Consider the following 15,381-nt stretch of genomic DNA (forward strand, 5'->3'; position numbering starts at 1 on the left):
AGCCGACACCAGAGCCCCGCCCGGGACCAGCCGACACCAGAGCCCCACCCCGTACCACCCGACACTGCAGCCCCACCACGTACCAGCCGACACTACAGCCCCCCCCCGTACCAGCCGACACTCCAGCCCCACTCCGTACCAGCCGACGTCAGAGTCCCACCCCGTACCAGCCGACGTCAGAGTCCCACCCCGTACCAGCCGACACCAGAACCCCATCCCGTACCAGCCGACACTACAGCCCCACCCGGGACCAGCCGACACCAGAGCCCCACCCGGGACCAGCCGACACCAGAGCCCCGCCCGGGACCAGCCGACACCAGAGCCCCGCCCGGGACCAGGGACACCAGAGCCCCGCCTGTGACCAGCCGACATCAGAGTCCCGCCCGGGGCCAGGGACACCAGAGCCCCGCCCGGGACCAGGGACACCAGAGCCCCGCCCGGGACCAGCCGACACCAGAGCCCCGCCCGGGACCAGGGACACCAGAGCCCCGCCCGGGACCAGCCGACACCAGAACCCCGCCCGGGACCAGCCGACACCAGAACCCCGCCCGGGACCTGCCGACACCAGAGACCCGCCTGGGACCCACCGTCGGCGTAGGCGGCCATGCCGATGCGCTGCAGCGCGGTCTCGGCGCTGCCCCAGAGGCCGTGGCGCAGGTTGTTGCATCTGCCGTCGAGGGTGCGGTAGCGCGAGTCGCGGCAGCGCGGCGCCCGCTGGCACGTCTCCTCCAGGCTGCTGTTGAGCAGGCTGACTCGCACCAGGCCGGCCACGGACTGCAACGGCGACAGGTGCTGGCTGCGGGCACACCGCGACACGCTCACAGGGCGCTCACAGGGACCGGGAGGCGCCACAGACGGTGTGGCCGAAGGATCAGACGGATCCAGTCAGTGTCAACGCGCTTACAGGGTGCCGACGGGGGCCGCGAGGCGTCACACACGGCGTGGCCGGAGGGTCGGACGGGTCCAGTCAGAGTGTCGACACGCCCAACTCCAGAGGAGGCCGGCTGTTAACTGTACATTATGTGCACGACTATGGCAGTGGTTGTGACTATATCTGGCTGTGACGAGTCTGCCGTGACAGGAAGGTGGGAAGGTATTTCTTCTGTGTATGGCTGGCTTAACCGAGATGTCATTTACTTTCTCTTAGAAATAGCTCAATGATAAGTTAAACATTGTGTATAAAATAAGCTTCCAAGCAACTAGTTCACTTACCACATTGCCCTTTAGTTAAACGTCCACTCTAGCCGTGCTGGCACTGTCCCATGTCCCATTGGGAAACGCCCCGTGCTTCACGCATAGCTTTCTCAGCACTGTCTACGTCTCCATGCACCCGCATGACGCACACATCACGGCTGGCCGCACGCCGTTGATATTTTTACACCCAGCAAAAGCCGCCTGCAGGTGCTAGCAAATAACGGCGGTTCACACCGGATGCGCACCGGGTTTGGCATCAACCGCAGAAGCATTTCGTGAGCGGTGATGCATGCGATAGGTTTCCGCAACAATATGACTATCCCAAGGCAACCCCCATTCCACTGAAGTAAACGCACGTTAGAACAGGTGATCAAGCAATTTGAAGTGCAATGACTGTACCGATTCTTACGTTTTCAACAAGTTCATCTCTATCCGGTTCTCGTTAATGCACTCCGTCAACATTTCAATTGTCGTTTTTTACGACAATGTGACCGAAAGTTTTCCACCGCTGGCTTTGCGATCCGTCACCGTTAACCACAGCTTACTGCAGAGACCCTGACCCACCAGGGGTAAGCCAGGCTCAGCGGGCACAATTTTCACCGAAGCCGTCACGCCGTGCCAAGCCGTGGCTCGCACTCTTCTGCTCCAGCCTGGCGTTCTCGTTCACTTGCCAACTGACCGCACCAATGACGAGTCCCACCCGATTTGAGTGAGTTCCAGGATCCGCGTGAGCTTCCGGACCCGTACGTACGTAAGCGCTACACGTTAACTAGGGTACCCGACTCTTTACCCACGGAGCTGAAGGAATGGCAGGCCTTGATCCTGTCGGGTTACATGCAGCCTTCAATGCTGTGAGCGTTTAAATCATTCACTCCGTTAGCAGTGTCTTGAAAATCAAAGATGCGATGAAATATCGGAAAGCGAACATCGATCTCTAAATCATCCCATGCTAACACCCGGCACGCATGGTTTGCGCGTACCACAGCGTCTGGCCTCAGTGGAGTGTTATTTGGATGGGGTCACCGGAAAACAACGTCCGATGACGAAAGCAAGATAATTCGTCTGAAACTGATGAGAACTCTTTAAAGCTTCGGGGAGCGCACTTGTGGCTGCCGTGGAAAGACGGGGACACCGGGGACAATTCTAGGTGTGGTATGACGTCGTTTGGGATAAGTATGGCGGGCTGAGTATCTGTAACAAGCCCAAACATAGGCTGAAATGTTGCTCCGCAGAAATAATTCTAAAGCTGAAAAGTGCCGAAGATCCCGGACAAAGCGTCATGAGAGGTTCTCGATGAGAGCACCTGCACTTTATCTCCGTGCAAGTGTGGCTATGCCAGGTGGGCATGAACACAAAGAGCGTGGTGGATGGAAAGCTGAAGCTGCCGCCTCATTCCCGCAAGTATGACAACGTGTGGGATAAGGCGCTGTGGTCTCAGATGCTGGAAGTGAAGCGGTTTAGCTGCGCATCTCGGAAACTAGAGGTACGGGTTCCACTCTTCGCGGTGCTCGTCATTCCGCCAGGGTGAGGAGTAGGCGACGCCATATGGCTGCAGCAGCTGGTCGCGTCGTAAAGGTCCATTGACGACGAAGGAGTTATGTTCTGTTCTATGTAAGCATGCCCAGCATACTGTCAAAATTCATATCGCTATGCTCTAAGGCTAGCGGTAGGGTGCTCACTTTACCCGACAGAAGCTTACAGAGCGGTGCCAACGTCGAGACCTTAGGGTGTTCTCCGCTCGTTTCAATTAGCTAATGCAAGTTATGAACGGTTTGTGTTCCCTAGTGATGGCATCCATCCATCCATCAACGCCTGACGTGCGGAAGCTTGGCAGTCCCGGTAAATGCTAGGGGCCCCGTAGAGCATCAGTCACAGCCACTCTAGCTGGAATGGATCGAGGCTGCTGAGCTCCTGCATGCGTTTTATCTGCATGGTTAGATTGTGAAACGCGTATGATTGTTGCGTGGATTTTGCAGTACAGCACAGTGTGTGATTTTCTTCTCTTGCGAATGACAAAGCGCTTTTCACCACGCTAGTGCCCTGGTAGCCCGTATGGCAATACGGTGTAACGACCGGCTTTGGTGAAAACTACAGCAATGCGCCATTAATAAGCAAATAAATCCAGGTACAAGCGCAACAGATCTAACAGACCGATCGAAATTTTTTGTCCACTATAGCCTTCTTAAAAATATTGGTTGTTTTTATCGACTGTGAAAAACAAGCAAGCAGTGCGCATGTTAAAATACGGGCCTGTCGTTTTTGCGGTCTGCACTGTTTTTACAAGTGTGGTCGCGGACGTGAATGAAAATTAACATCTGGAGTGAATCATCTAGTCTATGCACCAGATCATTTACTCCAGATGTTCACACCAGCTGATATATCACCAGCTGATGTATCCGCTGATCAAGTGAAAGGAGAAACATATTCGGTACATGGTGCGAAAAACAACATAAACTTATCCCGCAAAGCCCTCCTGCATTTGGATATTTTATAGATATACAATAATTCCGAGTGCTTCATCCAGTCTCTGAGCCCAAAAGCATCCCTGTGGAGTCCCCCCCCCCCCCATGGATTGCCGGAAACGCGCGATGAAATACGCATTGTTATGACTGGAATGACGAGTAAAGCCACATGCCTAAGCGCATCTCGTAAGTCATACATGACGTCTAACGTTTCTGGAAATGCCAGACAGTAGCCGAGCCGGTCCGTCATGAGGGCGCCCCCTCCCCCCCCCCCGCCCCCGCCTAGCTGCCGCGCGCGACACGGGCCTGCTATGCCTGCTATGCTGTTCTTGCAAAACACCTCCAGCACGTGCCACGCGCCGGGGCTTGGACGACTGGTCACAAAGTTTTAATCTGCTGGCTCGGCCTCTGCACACTATCGCCATTGTGCGTTATGCAACTGAACTTTTCGCGCCGTGAGTTTCTATAATTCACAGATGCGTGAGCTCATGCAAGAATCAGACACACAAAGGTGAACTGTGAACGGAAGTGATTACTGAATGGGGGTACGGTCATCTAACTTCACTGGGTATCGATGCAACATTTCACAGCATCCGTGGACCACGAACGCACGCGTCCTGTGTAATCTTAGCGACCAGCGTGGTGTCGCTCACACGTTCTCGTTTTATGTGATGCATTCTCAACAGACGATTGGACAGCTTTAGTCACCTCATTTAAAACTTTGATGGTCTACAGCTTTAGAAGTAAGGCAAGAAAGAAGGATGCTTCTTTTATACTAGGCAAATTTATTACCTCAGCAGATTGTAGCCCTCAACAAATCGGAATCAAGCATGGCAGCTGAATGGCTGAACTGGCTTGCCGGTCCCGCCCACTGCGTGTAATGCAGTGTCCCCCTCCCCTCCCCCCCCCCCCCCCCCCCACCACTGCTATCTCACCCATCTCGCACATAACCTCAAAATAAGCCATACCGGTCCGTTAAGCGAAGCCGCCCCTAACCTCTGCCACACCGCGTTCAAGGCTACCGACTTGTGAGTCCGACTACTACCGCCACATACCCCGTTGCAAAATCACCGGTATACCATTGCTCACATAAGGTGAATCGGAATTCAGAGATAATAATGCAACAGCTGGACCCGCTTTGATGCAAGATTAAAACCTATGTTTATGGCTTTGTTTGCGCCCGACCAGGCATTGTCCGACAGCATGGCTTTTAAATTGTACGCCGCATGGACCTAGAAATTGCTCACTCAAATTCATGGCTAAGTTTAACCCTGGAAACCAAACGTCAGCGACATTTAAGAGCTGACGGTGCGTGACTTGGTGTCCTGGTAACCGATATGTCCAGTCTCTGTGTATGGCCATGGTATGTAGGCGTGTTCAGCACTCTCATAAATTGGAAGTTCATCCGCGGACCGCGTAGTTTCTACGTTTATACTGCTCACGAACATTCGCGTACGCACTTTTATCCGAACCGGCTTTATCCATTACGAGCCTTCGCGTACGTTCAGTTGTTTACGAGCAATAGCGTTCGTTCTTCATGCATGTGTATTTTTTCCAAGCGAACTTCTGTCCTGACGAACTTGTCATTACGAACTTTTTACATACGTACTTACTTTATACCGCATAGATGTTTGCTTACGAACTTTTGCGTACGTTCTTCCGCCATACGAGCTTTTTACCTTAGGTACATCCGCTCAAGAGCAATTGTGTACGTACTTTATGCATACGTACTTTTCCACGGGTACTTCGTTCTAAAACTATGGCGATCATCTCCGCCCGCCTCTGACCCCTCTTCAGTACTCACTCCATGGCGACCATCTCCGCCCGCCTCTGACCCCTCTTCAGTACTCACTCCATGGCGATCATCTTGCTGGCAGAGAGGGCGATCTCGGCCGAGCCCATCTTCTTCAGCGCCGTCCGCGTGGGCTGCTGCAGCTTGCGGTGGCTGAAAGCCGGCTCGGTGGGCGACACCACTATGTCGTTGCGGATGAGCTCGATGTCCTGCTGGCGACGGCGCTGCTGCGAGGAGGCGCCGAAGCGCGCCGCCTTCTCCATCTCCTGCTGGTCGACAGTCACTGTCACCGGCGGCGGCTCCACGTAGACGATGAGACCCGGACCTGCCGAGGAGGGCGCAGTGAGCGGCCGGGCGTCCGCGCCACGCCGGGCGTTGTCGCTCCGCTGTGTGCAGTCATACACGGAGCTACCGAGAGGTAGCAACTACTCCAGGCGCACGTGCAGTCTGGAGGTACGTGCAACACTCGTGCAGAGTCTGGACGCTGTCGTTGTTCTTTCAACTTTTTCGCCCTTGATGTGAACAGGCCATCACGGATGTAAAGTCAGGGTTCTCGGAAAAGCATGTCATCTTTACAACAACAGACCAGAATGCTTTGTTCGGCATCCTGTGCAGCGTGGGTCACTTTCCTGCAGACCGTAGCATCTGTAGAGAAAAGTGGTCGTATGTTACCATCCAAGTTCACCCGGCCCTCTTGGATATGTACTGAGGAGGCACAGCGTAATGATCGGCTCAAATAAGCATTCATGTTTCGCAAGAAATCAATGTTTCGTAGTATCGTTAACAACGGTGGTCGCGATTGACCATCGAGTATCGACGAACTTGTCGAGAAGTCGGCTGGGATCCCCTCGGTCACCAGTGGTTGTACCCACAAACGCCTTCGTCATACATTAAGCCTCTTGATGCGCAGAGGTTTCTCGGTGAGCTTCATGAAATCCTTGGAACCCTACTGGCCACAACAAAAAAGGGAGGCGCAAAGGCGGTAAACACGGCCACTGGTGATTACGACCAATACTTCCAGAGCTTTCACTCGATCTACCTTGTTTAATTTTGGGTTTGAACTCTGGGTTCAGGCCATTGCCTCCCGGAGTTTGTTGCTTGATATACTTGATAACCGACAAGGGAGCCCTGTCCCAGACTACAGAACCTAAAGTCGACACACTCCGTTGAACACGTTAAACACTGCATAGTTTCATTGTCATGTGCTATACCCAGCCCACTCACGCATCCAAACTTCACTCAGGGCAGTCCACCTGTTTGGCCGTATGAATGTGCGGTGATATTTAGAAGTGAGTGCGTTGTCTGTTTCGTTTTACGAAACCAGTCCCAGGAGATTCGCCTCCACTTGAAGTGCAAATTCTGAAATCTTTCAGTTCGTCCGGCTAGTCTCGTGGAAAGTCTTAGTGGCCCATAATGCTGTCACACGGGATTCCTACCCAGCTCACCTTCGACGATCAGTTGCTGGATGACCAGCAATATAACGGTCGGGAAGGGCGACCCATTCTCTGGCGCGCGGGCTCAGTGTCAACGGACCAAAGTTCATCGGCACGAACATGTTATGGCGGGACTTTTCGACCACGTCATGGTCTAGTGTATAAATATCTCCCTTTCATATACCCACCAAATGCAAGGCAACCGCACTGCATCTAATCCGGCACTCCCCTGCTATCCAGCCGTTGTGTGATGGGGAATGCCAGTCCGTGCCGAGCAGCCCGGGGTCCGGAGCCCGCACCCAGTCCGGCCACGCGCCACACGGCACCTCTCCAGTGGCGCCTGCAACGCCGCAAGCCGGGTGAAGCTCCACTGTCAGCAGAGTTTGCCCGACGCCGAGGGAGCCGCCTGCCGCCGACGGCCGTCCCGGCGCCGGCCTGGTGCAGGTTGAGCGACGATCGGGGGGCGACGGTTGCACAAGGTGCCGCGCCGCGCCGCGCTCCGTGCCTGCTCTTGAACTTGGTCTTTCACTCGGGTTGGGCAAGCCGCTTGTTGTGAGCATTGCTATGCAGATAAGCCTTCAGTGCAGCGGCGTGCACGCGCCGCCCCTCAGCGGCGCCAGGGAGGCGGCGTGCCGCGCGTGCCATCGCAGGCCTCTGGCCTTGACCTAATCTGACCCGCCCGCCAGACGCCAGGGTGTCGCAGAGTGCAGGCGCCGGTCGCGCCGGAGATGTGGCCTCCTCTGTGAAGCCGAGCACGCGGATGGGATCGCACGACTGCCATCCGGCCCGATGAGTCCGAGCATCGCTGAGGGGCGTCAAAGAACATCAGCTCTCGGACGTGCTGACGGCGCAGCCAGACACGTGGATGGTGATCTCCACACGGACTGACGGCGACCGCCGCGCCCCTCCCCCTCCACCATACACGCGTGCTGGTGGTGACCTCCACATGCATCAACGGCGAACGGCCTCTACACGTGCTGACAGAGACCTCGAGAACGTGGTGGCAGTGACCTTCACATGCGGTGGCGGTGGCCTCCACACATGCCGGCGATGACGTCCTCACATGTTGACGGATGTCTCTACAGATGCTGACGGTGAATTCCACAAATGCCAAAGGCAATCACCACACGCGTTGACGGTGACCTCCATAGATGCTGATGGTGGCTTCAGCCCGTGCTTGACCATCAAGCGCACTGGTGGTGACCCCCACATATGTGTGGATTATATCACCCGAGACCATTACTACAGTGCCCCCCCCCCCCCCCCCCCCCGGTTAATCGGTGGGCACGGTAGAAGCGCTCTGTGTGACCCTGCACCGCTGCTAACGCTGTGTTCTCTCACGGTGATATAAACTGCTAACCGCATAGCGCTCGGGAGCGGCCGGCACGGCGTGCTGTTCGCGCCTGTCTGCCGATGTCCGAGACCCGGCTTTCCCGCTTCGAAGGCGGCGCTCTGGCGGCGCTGCAGCAGGACGGGCGGACCCAAAGGCGGCGCTCTGGCGGCGCTGCAGCAGGACGGGCGGACCCAAAGGCGGCGCTCTGGCGGCGCTGCAGCAGGACGGGCGGACCCAAAGGCGGCGCTCTGGTGGCGCTGCAGCCGGACGGGCGGACCCAAAGGCGGCGCTCTGGCGGCGCTGCAGCAGGACGGGCGGACCCAAAGGCGGCGCTCTGGCGGCGCTGCAGCAGGACGGGCGGGACCCAAAGGCGGGCGCTCTGGCGGCGCTGCAGCAGGACGGGCGGACCCAAAGGCGGCGCTCTGGCGGCGCTGCAGCAGGACGGGCGGACCCAAAGGCGGCGCTCTGGCGGCGCTGCAGCAGGACGGGCGGACCCAAAGGCGGCGCTCTGGCGGCGCTGCAGCAGGACGGACGGACCCAAAGGCGGCGGCTGAGCGCCAGACGGGACGGCACAACTCCGACAGCTTCTGTGCACTTCGACCTACCTTTTCCAGTCCTAATCTTTCCTGACTGGTTTGCACGCATGCGTTCATGGAATTACGTGCCAGACAGCTTACTGCGCGCCCCCGGAACCCACCACCCAATAAGCGCGGCTTTATCTCACTGAATGAGTTTATTTTCGGCCTTATGTCAAGAGGGGGCTGTGGAGCGACCTTTCAGAATTGCGGAGCGAGGCCTGACGAGTCTGCGACACTGCCGCGCTGACCCCGGCTGACCTTCTTGGATCACGTGACCCGATGTCGGCTGGCTTCTCTATACTGCGTAGGCCTTCAGTGAGCACGTTTACATCCGCAATTGTCTTAATCTATTGCGCTTTAAAAAAAAAAATGCTGGTTGCAATGCCACGCTGATGGTTGATAAATGATCCCGGCATGTCGACTGACTACTGTGCATCGTAATCTTATTACAATTTAAAAGGGAATAACGGAAAACCGGACCAGAGAATGCAATTTGAGCAATTCGCCTGCAATTATCTGATTTCTTTATCGTCAACGTCGCTTTATGTAATGTTCAACCAATGCGTCATCCATGCATTGGGCAAGCGTCCACCGAAGGGCCAATGTCATTACTGTATCTCGGTCTCGATCTTTACGATCCAATCTCTGGCCAGGGCATCAGACCAGTCACACAAAGGCCTGCCAAAGACGAGGGGCAATACAGGTCCGTGACCGTGCGACTCCTTTCCCTGCCAATGTAACGGCTCCATCGCTGCACACTGCCCTGCACTGCTCATTGACCCCGTTCCCGTCCCCCGGCAGGGGCGTTTCCAGCGGGCGGGAAAACTGGGCAGGAGTCCTCCCCAGATACCTCCAAAGATGCAGCTGCAGTTATGATTTGCCTCTCAAATGTTATGCAACCGTCCACATGAAGGTTGTCAAAAATACATTTTTTAATCTAATGCTGGTAAATTTTAGACTTTGTGTAACATTTCAGTCGCATGCCCAAGCTTATGCATCAGGAAAAACTGTAAATATTCGTCCATATGGAAACCAGCACGTTTGCTTCCTTTCGAAATATTTCATATCATGAGAACGGGCAAAGTCCTCTTTCTCATCCCATGCGCGAGCTGACGGGCACGCCTCCCAGTAGAGAATACCGCCCCCCCCCCCCCCCCCCACCCCTGGTCAGCCCACCGACCTTTGGGCGTAGCGGCCGACTGGGCGGAGCCGAGCGGGCAGCAGACGCCGCGGGTCACACACGGCGTGTTGCACGGACTCTTGAGGGCCTGCGCCACGTCCGCGTAGTTGCCCTCCAGGTCCTGGATCCGCCTGCCGAGGTACAGCACGTTAACACCTGCCAAAAGTGGGCTACCCACATTAAAGGCGGCCAAAGCTCTAGATTGAGCGGCATTAGGGTGCACCTGCACAATTGGCCGGAGCTGGAGCCGGCCAGGAGTCTAGAGGCGGCTGAAAAGTTGAGTTGGCCCAGTCTAAAGTCTGCCCAGAGTAAGGGTCAACCTGCAGAGTTGGACGGAGTTACAGTAAGCACGGAGTTTGAGCCGGGGCGGCACATCGAGATGCGGGCATGCGTGACCTCTGCCCCGTAAACGTCCCCAGCTGGTGTCTCACATCCGACGCTAATCGCCTCTGTTCAAGGGAAACCCTTTCCCACAGTGTTTGTGGGACAGGCCCTTTTATGGAGCCACGTCTGCGAGTGGCTGTGGCACCTGAGGCGGCGGCCGTTAGTAGGTAGGTTACCGTTTGGAGGTTGGTTTTGTAACGCTCGAGGAGCGATACTGCAGCTCTTTGTAGGTCTTATTGGCGTTAAGGGGAATTGTGTCACCTCTTTCACAATCAACTTAAACGTAACCACCAAGATCAAAGCGAAGAGCACCCAGATTCGAAATGAAAAGGGTTTCTCTGGAAGCTGTCCTTAAGACACATATTTTCCATTTTAGTTGGGGCTTCGCATTAAATATCGTATCCGTTTTATATTGCATAAATTCTTCGATCATTATCATAAAACATAATTTCACAAGATTTGCACAAGATTTGCTTTGGCTATGTTCACCTACATCCAAAATTTGTGTCTGCTGACTGCGATCAAATGGCTTTGCCATGAACCCTATAAAAGCTTATTGCAACCAGCGTTGTCTTTTAAACCGCGGTTCAAACGTTACTCTTCAGAGGCACTCTTATCGACTTAAAAACATAAAATGAATTTCGTTTGGCTCATAGGGCCAAAACCAGACCGCAATGCACTGCAGCAAATGGGTACAATCCTTTGAAAACTCCGCTCTATGACTGGCTTCTGGCCGGCGCGCGGACAGAAGCTGTCATGTCTGATGTGAAGCAGCGCTGCGTACCGCTCGGATCAGATTTTCATACTCGAACCTTGGTCAACATGGTTCGCTTATTTTATTTTTGGGTGACCGGGGCGCACTTTTCGCATTATGTTTTGCTATAAATAGTCTCGAGAACTCATCGCTAGTGTTCGGATGACAGTGTTAAAGTGCAGCACTGACCTTCAATCTCCTTTCACCAGGTGGTGCCTTAGGTATTCCTCTGATTCACATTTCGTATTGCTGTACTTGATGCAACAGCTGACATATCATTTGACGGCAACTTTTACTGCAGTTAGTGGTTAAGCTGGGGGGGGGGAGGCTACCAGATCAACAAGCGCGCTAGACTGATGAGCGCGACGACAGCGGCGGCTGAGTGGTGCTGTGGTGTAACTTACTTGCACACGCCGAGCACGCCGTTGAAAGTGGTGCATTTGCCCAGCGCCACGGGGGCCGGCTGAAAGCCGCCGATGTTACGCTTGCGCAGCTGTCCGGCGCATGAGACCACCAGTACTGCCAGCACGCTCACTGCGATCGACCTGCGGAGAGACAGGCATGCGGTCACGGCACGGCACGGCACGGCACGGCATCCCAGCACAGCACGTGCAGCCTTCCCAGCACCGCGGCCTGCGGACGGCAGTCTTAGAAAACGGAGACGGTTCAAGCCAGGGCAGCCTTTTGCATAGGCGGCAGTCACAGAGGGCGGGCAGGGTTCATCCCGGCACCGCACGTGTTACAGACAGCGGTCCCGGAGAACGGAGCCGTCCTGTCCAGCGCGGCACGCTTCACACATTGGACAGCACTGCATCAAGTCCAATGGACAGCACGTGTCGTCAGCGCAGCCCATTATTTTCACAGACACGGGCTCCACCACACGGGGGTGGCCCCCCACCATTTGCGGACCTCAACACATCATGCCTCAAGCGTTGCATGGAAAGCAACCATGTTAAACCTGGATGTCTCTCCCCTCCATCCCTACGAAAATCAGCGGAAACCGTTCTGGGATCTGGTGGGAGCACATGGGACCTGGAAACCATTAAAGCACCCGTAGGAGCAGCTGTGATCCGCACAGCGCGTCAACGGCCTCGACAGGCACATGGAATCAGTGGGCAAGTTGCCACCTCAGGACGCGTCCCACACGGTGGGGTTCCCAGCTTCCGGTCCGGTTTGCCCCGTCCTCCGGCCTCCCCGCCCTCCCGTCCGCCCGGTTTCCCTTCCCCAGCCGCCACAGCGCTGTGCCCCGCGCAGTTAGCCGTCACGGATTCAAACGTCACCCTCCCGCTCCCAGCCGGCCCTCCGCAGTCACGCAGCCGCCGTAGTCTGACGCCATCGGTTGGCCACCGTCTGACGTCACTAGTTGGCCGTCACGGAACCGGCAGTATGACGTCAGCGCTTGACGGGCGCCGGCAAACGGCCGCTCTGACGCGACGCACGCGTGGCATTGTAATCCGGGAATGAGCTGGTGGGGCACGCAGACTTGAGCGCCGGTCGCACCCGTCTGCTGCAGCAATCAGGATGTGATGGGCGGGTTTGGCGCGCGTGGTGGCCGCAGGTGATCGTTATGCCTCGGCAGTAAATGGCGGGTCGTGAGATCCGGTGTACTCATGTAGCTCAGTCTGAGTCCGGTTTAACTGTCGGCTTTCCTCACGACAAACTATCGAGAGATGACGAGATGACCTCATCCGATGTGTTTGGTGGCGACAACGAGAGGCGCCCGGTAGACAGTCTCAGCTCTCTGAAGACCCGTGGACGGACTCAGCCCTCTGAAGACCCGTGGACAACTTCAACCCTTTGCAGACTCTCCGAAGACCCGTGGAAAACCTCAGCCCTCTGAAGCCCCGTGGACAACTTCAACCCTTTGCAGACTCTCCGAAGACCCGTGGAAAACCTCAGCCCTCTGAAGACCCGTGGACAACTTCAACCCTTTGCAGACTCTCCGAAGACCCGTGGAAAACCTCAGCCCTCTGAACACTCGTGGATAACCTCGGCCTTCTCAAGACCCGTGGAAAACCTCAGCCCTCTGAACACTCGTGGATAACCTCGGCCTTCTCAAGACCCGTGGAAAACCTCAGCCCTCTGAACACTCGTGTATAACCTCGGCCTTCTCAAGACCCATGGACAACCTCAGCCCTCTGAACACTCGTGTATAACCTCGGCCTTCTCAAGACCCATGGACAACCTCAGCCCTCTCAATACCCGTCGACAGCCTCAGCTCTCTGAAGACTCGTCGACAGCCTCAGCCCTCTGAATACCCGTGCAAAACCTCGCAGCCTCAGCCCTCTAAACACCTGTGCACAGCTTCAGCCCTCTGGGGACTCTCCGAAAACAATCCGTGGGCAACCCCAGTCCTCTGAAGACCCGTGGGCAACCCCAGTCCTCTGAAGACCCGTGGGCAACCCCAGTCCTCTGAAGACCCGTGGGCAACCCCAGTCCTCTGAAGACCCGTGGGCAACCCCAGTCCTCTGAAAACCCGTGGGCAACCCCAGTCCTCTGAAGACCCGTGGGCACCCCAGTCCTTGAAGACCCGTGGGCAACCCCAGTCCTCTGAAGACCCGTGGGCAACCCCCAGTCTCTGAAGACCCGTGGGGCAACTCCAGTCCTCTGAAGACCCGTGGGCAACCCAGTCCTCTGAAGACCCGTGGGCAACCCCAGTCCTTCTGAAGACCCGTGGGCAACCCCAGTCCTCTGAAAACCGTGGGGCAACCCCAGTCCTCTGAAGACCCGTGGGCAAACCCCAGTCCTCTGAAGACCCGTGGGCAACCCCAGTCCTCTGAAGACCCGTGGGCAACCCCAGTCCTCTGAGACCCGTGGGCAACCCCAGTCCTCTGAAGACCCGTGGGCAACCCCAGTTCCTCTGAAGACCCGTGGGCAAACCCCAGTCCTCTGAAGACCCGTGGGGCAGACCCAGTCCCTCTGAGACCCGTGGACAACCCCAGTCCTCTGAAGACCCGTGGGCAACCCCAGTCCTCTGAAGACCCGTGGACAACCCCAGTCCTCTGAAGACCCGTGGGCAACCCCAGTCCTCTGAAGACCCGTGGGCAACCCCAGTCCTCTGAAGACCCGTGGGCAACCCCAGTCCTCTGATGATCCGTGGGCAGCCCCAGTCCTCTGAAGACCCGTGGGCAACCCCAGTCCTCTGAAGACCCGTGGGCAAACCCCAGTCCTCTGATGATCCGTGGACAACCCCAGTCCTCTGAAGACCCGTGGGCAACACCCAGTCCTCTGAAGACCCGTGGGCAACCCAGTTCCTCTGAAGACCCGTGGAGCAACCCCAGTCCTCTGATGATCCGTGGGCCAACCCCAGTCCTTGAAGACCCGTGGACAACCCCAGTCCTCTGAAGACCCGTGGGCAACCCCAGTCCTCTGAAGACCCGTGGGCAACCCAAGTCCTCTGATGATCCGTGGGCAACCCCAGTCCTCTGAAGACCCGTGGGCAACCCCAGTCCTCTGAAGACCCGTGGGCAACCCCAGTCCTCTGATGATCCGTGGGCAACCCCAGTCCTCTGAAGACCCGTGGGCAACCCCAGTCCTCTGAAGACCCGTGGGCAACCCCAGTCCTCTGATGATCCGTGGACAACCCCAGTCATCTGATGATCCGTGGACAACCCCAGTCCTCTGAAGACCCGTGGACAACCCCAGTCCTCTGAAGACCCGTGGCCAATAGGCCTGTTGACCACGAACTGTGCCTGCTGTCGTTTTCAGCCATAAGCTGGCAGCCGGCTGCTACCCCAGGGCTGAAAACGACCTCCAATAGCTCGCTGTCCGGCCACAGCGAACAGCTGTAGGATATGTCGTCCCTATTCTCCTGCCACGAAACCGCTTTGTTAGCAAATAAGCCACTGAAACCCCTGGCTATCGTCAATCCGATTCCGCGCATGCACACATGTTTGTAGGTCCGGTCTGAAAGGCCGCATTACGAGGAGCGCCGCATGTCAGCAGACCGGCACCAGCAGGCGGCGGCGGGCTGTCCCAAGCCCGGGTCGGCCCAGCTGGTCGCCGAGGTCCCTGGTCGCGAGAGGGCGCGGTCCGAGCGCGGCTCCGACAGCCGGCCTACTGGCCCACATCCCGGCGCTGGCGGCGGCAGCCGCTCTGAAGTCGGCGGCACATCCGGCTGGTCGAGCTGCAGACGGCGGCGCCCCAGCCGGATGCCACGCCCCGTTCGGGCGGTCACGACGAGCCGCCGCCTCGGGCCACCGCCGTTCCAGCTAACCCGGCGCCGGCTGCCGTGGATTACGGCTGACAGCGGGGGAGGGCGCTTATCCGGG

At 56.9% G+C, this 15,381-nt stretch overlaps 1 protein-coding gene across 1 annotated transcript in view; it reads right to left on the minus strand.

The window, feature by feature from the left end:
• The window catches only part of LOC119114856 (chorion peroxidase), a gene marked incomplete at its 3' end in the record, with an annotated part of 36,529 nt that overhangs the window by 12,140 nt on the left and 9,008 nt on the right, over positions 1 to 15,381 (minus strand). Inside the window, 4 exon segments of the mRNA XM_037238904.1 lie at positions 588 to 796; positions 5,509 to 5,773; positions 9,973 to 10,103; positions 11,515 to 11,655. Of these exon segments, the coding sequence (XP_037094799.1) occupies positions 588 to 796; positions 5,509 to 5,773; positions 9,973 to 10,103; positions 11,515 to 11,655 (746 nt within the window).

This window comes from Pollicipes pollicipes, unplaced genomic scaffold (genome assembly GCF_011947565.3).
Source record: "Pollicipes pollicipes isolate AB1234 unplaced genomic scaffold, Ppol_2.1 Scaffold_3087;HRSCAF=3621_pilon_pilon_pilon, whole genome shotgun sequence".
NCBI lineage: Eukaryota > Metazoa > Arthropoda > Thecostraca > Pollicipedomorpha > Pollicipedidae > Pollicipes > Pollicipes pollicipes.